Source organism: Brassica oleracea, chromosome C4, assembly GCF_000695525.1.
Source record: "Brassica oleracea var. oleracea cultivar TO1000 chromosome C4, BOL, whole genome shotgun sequence".
Classification (NCBI taxonomy): domain Eukaryota; kingdom Viridiplantae; phylum Streptophyta; class Magnoliopsida; order Brassicales; family Brassicaceae; genus Brassica; species Brassica oleracea.
This window is the reverse complement of record NC_027751.1, coordinates 5,917,094-5,922,097: the sequence shown is the minus strand read 5'-3', so window position 1 is coordinate 5,922,097 and position 5,004 is coordinate 5,917,094. Positions and strand designations below refer to the sequence as shown.

At 28.1% G+C, this 5,004-nt stretch overlaps 1 protein-coding gene across 1 annotated transcript; it reads right to left on the bottom strand.

Annotated features, from left to right (window-relative positions):
• Positions 1–2,135: 2,135 nt before the first annotated feature.
• LOC106337946 lies at positions 2,136–3,875 on the bottom strand. Its single transcript, XM_013777040.1, has 7 exons — positions 3,804–3,875; positions 3,647–3,748; positions 3,355–3,504; positions 3,053–3,217; positions 2,920–2,973; positions 2,659–2,808; positions 2,136–2,498 (listed from the first exon to the last, which is right to left on the bottom strand). The coding sequence occupies exons 1-7, from the start codon at positions 3,873–3,875 to the stop codon at positions 2,136–2,138; spliced, it is 1,056 nt and encodes a 351-aa protein (XP_013632494.1).
• Positions 3,876–5,004: the final 1,129 nt, after the last annotated feature.

Below are 5,004 nucleotides of genomic sequence, written 5' to 3'. Positions count from 1 at the left end.
GTTATTCCTATTTCAGACTTTCGGTTTATATCGTATTTTATATTTCGAATGTTATCGATGTTGGACTTTTAGGCCTTTTGGAAACGTATTGACTTTTATATTATGATATGAAGATTATTATTATTTGAGTTGTATTATTATTTCCGCTTTTATCAATTTATTATATTTCAAAAGTGGCGGGTGTCACAGGATAACACTAGTTTAAGGTCCAAATAGTGATCAAAAGAATGAATGGAAATGGTCAAGTCTTCTTCATTTCTTTGATTTGATACTATTTATAAAAAATATTTTTTCTTTACTGTTTCTTTTCATTCCTTTTAGTTTAAGGAAATACAGAATAATTAACTATTTCTTATCAAATCCGGGATGGAATAATAAGGAACAAGTCTTTTTATTATTATTATTTTTGTTCCTTTCATTCTTATTCCTATCATACTATCTGCGTATTTTTTTGTGTGTTTTTGTTGTCTTCAATTTCTTTTGTTTTTGTTTTTATAAGACGTAATAAGTACTTTTACTCAGATAATATATAAGAGTCGTAAAAATGGGTAGAAACCAAATCTTGTATCAAATCTATGGAAAGTAGAGAGAAAACATGAGGATGAGACTTTTTTTTTACTATTTATTGTGTTAATTTTGTCACTTTACAAATGAGAATATACATTTATATGAACATAATTCATTTCATTAATTTAGATGGACCCAGGTCTCTTTCCCCAAGTAAAAGAATTCTAATTTAGTGATCACCAAGTTGTTTAGTTCTTCCTTGAGAAACATTGGCATGTGTTTGTAGTAGCTTATCCTCTGTTCTATGTCTTAGCAGCTTTAATAATGTTTAAATGTCAAAACTTTGTGTGAAAGAACGAGACTAAAGCTTGGTTCTTCTGTAATAAAGAAGGGAACTGGGAACAAACCAAAGGAGCATTGACATAGATTGTAAATGTAAACTTTGTACTTTGTGGTTTTGTGATTGATTTTGGTTCGATGACGGGATAATATTAACTTCTTATATATTAATTGAAAAACATTACAACATTGTTTTGTAGCTACATCTCACCACAATGATGAAATTCAGAATTCTTAGAGAAATTGGTTGATCCATCTTAACTTATATTATACTTTTTATTAAACTAACTATTAAATTGACAAATAGTATACAAAAGAATATTTTCGTACTTTCCTTAAATAAAATCTACGGAATTGCCTAATATGATTAACATATATATGACAATTAATAATTATGAATAATAAATATTTGATAACAATTTTTGTATCTTATCTTTTTTTTTTAATTTTATATTATGAAAATATATTAAACAACCACATTAACCATATAATAAAAAAAAATTCTTATATGATATATTTTGAATCACTAAAATGACTATAAATTACTAAAATCGTTAAATATCTTACACTAAAATTTTTTGATTAATGATTTAACTTTTTGGTAATAATAAGATATAAATAATCATAAATCGTATGAATATGAAGTCTCATTTACTAGACATTCATATTATATATTAATACAATTTAAAATTAAACTATATAACATAGAAAAATACTTAAATATGATAATTTCTAAATTTGTATTGAAACCTTAATATTTTAATTTTAAAATTTGCATTAAAAAATCTCACATTAAAATTTTTGTGTTTATCAGGTAAGTATGAATTTTTAATAATAAATATTTATATTAAATATAATATATATTTATGTCCATATTATTGAAATTTAGGTATATACCATATAAAATAAGTAAAATGATTGTTTTGATTTATTTACCAAAAAGTATCGTAAATAAACAAAATGTGTTGTTTTGATTTATGTGTTTACTCTAATTTAATTATATAGATAATCCGTAAAAGAATAAAATAAATATAGTATATAAAAAAAATTATATATAACATTCATCCTGCGTAACTGCGCGGGTCTTAAGCTAGTATATATGTATAGTGCAGTGTTTTCTGGACAAAGGGAAAACTTAAATATTCTCGTGTTTGTTTTGTATTGACACTCTCATTTAAAACATGAAACATAAATGTGAGTTAGTAAATATAAAATGATTTGTAGTATTGAAAATAGTTCGTATTTCTTTTGTAAATTTGATAGTCTTGGTCAGTACATATATAAAATCATCAAATACCGCATCTGCCACCTGCTCCTCCATAAGAAAAGGACTTTCCGTTCTCCTTGGTGTAACGCCGGTCCATTAGTCTAAAACACCTAGAATCTGCATTCCTTAATATTGTTTTAGCTTCGATTGTCTGATACCTATGATTCGTAAGCTTCACATGAAGAAAACTCGAACTCCTTTGATAGTCTTTAAGCGGAAAATGACCATTTCCCATTGGAGGACTAATCCCATCTGGAGATATATATGTGTTTCCTCCAAAACGCACCCGAGAAGCTCCATTTTTCAAGTGTGTAAATAGCTCTCCGGGCCAATATCCAATCATTTCGTCATCTACTTTCAGTGCCCAGCCTGGAATAAAGACGTCCTACTTAAATATTGAAGCAAAGAAGAAAACAGTTAAGACATATTTTTTTTTTTGAAAACTGGCCTAGCTAAGAAATATTTGATAGAAACTATATATACTCCCCATTCCCAAAACTAATGTCAAATAACATGCATATAGAATATTGTAAATAAATGTTTACCTGATAAACGTGTGGTGTGAAAATAACTGTTTTATCACCACCATACACGGAGGATAGTTTAAAAATGCTTCCAATCGAGGGTTTTCGAGTTACAATAATAAAACCAGGACAATTTGTATTATAGCATCCAGTGGTTTTATAGCCATCAGCCTGATAAATGAAAGGCAAATTCATACAATATATTATCCATATTATTATGTAAAAAGAAAAAAAGTATCGTCATCTACAAACATAACTAAGAAAAAGTATTAGTTTACTCACAGTCCAATAAATAGTAAATCGTGTGGCACTGTCTCCATACACTCTTGGATGCACCTACGTACAATATGTGATGATATGTGTGCGTATTGATTCCATTGCATGTATATTATGTATGATGTTTATAAAGACGTACCGCCCAGCCAACTTGTATGCTGTTGAGTTCGCCAGGAGGTCCATTCTCTAACCAAATTTGACTTCTACTTAATTGATTATTTTGTAAAGTTAGGTTATGGATACTTATATCAGCTTGTGCTCCTCGATAGATGCTCGCATCCGGATATGTGTCCATCACCGCAAACTGTACAATAATATATTATATATCACATATAGAAGTCGCGTCTTGCATGTTTCATAACACACTAAATAGTTTGGATTATTATTTTTTAATAAGGGATGAATATAAACTATAAAACAGGCAGAAAAAGAAGGGTATACATGGTGGCCGAAATGATCGTCTGTGTCGAGATGAAGGCTCTCAGTTTCACTTCTTTGTCTTAAGATTGCCACGGTTCCTTTTGGACAACTTTGATCATTTGTTTTATATTTATTTTTTCTATCAAAACTTTCATTTGAAGTGAATTTTTCCTGAAACATAGCAAAACTAACAAGATTAATTAAGAGAAAATATAGGTCAAAATATTTCTAAATTGTCTACATTTATTTATTTCATATTTGATTAAATCAAGGCAGTGTTAAAAAAAGGGTTAAATCAAGCTCACTATCATACCGGAATCTTGTGGTGTTTCAACGATGGATGCTGAAAAGCGGGTTGTTTGTATATATCAACACAATCAAACTCCTGTAAAATTGATAAATACAAATAAAAATTCTTAAAAATCAAATACTAAGAAATGGAAAACAAAGTAGAAGTCGTAAAATCTAACATCAATGTTTCCTAGGGTGATTTGCGTGAGAACCACATAAGTAAGTATAACGATCATTTGACGTGTATCCATGGTTAAGTTCTACTTCTATTTCTCAATCGATATGGATCGGTATATATATAATCAACAACTAATCAATTCATTGACTGTAATATATATTAAATTTGTTTTTTCTCTTCTGTTTTTGGTCAACTCTTATCAGTTTTTTTTTAATTATATAGTTATGACATTAAAGGCAAGGCACGGATGACATATAATTTCTTACAATAATTCTATGTAACTTCAAAATAACTTAGGATGTATCACGCAAACTTCCAGTAATTATAATTCTTTTAAATATTAATATTTTAATACAGTATAAGGTACTGTTATGTTCATATAAATAAGTTATCACTAAAACCGTAACCCTAAATTTAATTCAGTTGACTAAAACATTTAAGTTCAGCTATATAGAATGTAGTTCAGTTGACTAAAATATGTTACGCATGTTAATAAATAAAACGTTATCATAAACATGACAGTAGAAATAATAGAACAGAACAGAATCAGTGTATAATTTTTACTTTTATTTTGGTTCTGCCTTCATTTTTGTCCACATTTATTTCATATTTGATTAAATCAAGGTCATTATCGTACCGGAAACTTGTGGTGTTTCAACAATGGATGTTGAAAAGCGGGTTGTTTGTATATATTAATTCATGAACACAAAAAAGCGGGGGTTTTTAATTAATTGTTTGTATATATCAACTCTTATCCGTTTTTTTAATTATCAAAAGATGGATGGCACTAGTAAATCTTATATGCTTACGAAACAGATCTATACTATTAAAATAGAATCTTTACTATGATTTCGTCCTTACTTTTCTATTATAGTTACAATGTATGATATAACTTGTTTACTATAAAGAAATGTATATTCATTCTCGTTACTGTAAACTAAACATTCTAACAAAACTTTTGTTTGTTTTATTTTAAATATTATAGTTTTAATTTTACTCTTATATGTTTCTTAACAATGTATTTTATATTATATTTTTCGGACAGTTGGTTGAGCTCTTTTTTTTTAATTCAGACACTACAAGAAAACAACGGTATTCTGACGGACATTCCGACGGAAAATGAAATCCTCGGAATATCCCGACGAAATTCCGAGAAAAAATGGGTTCCTCGGAAAAAACCGATGAATTCCGAGGAAATATTA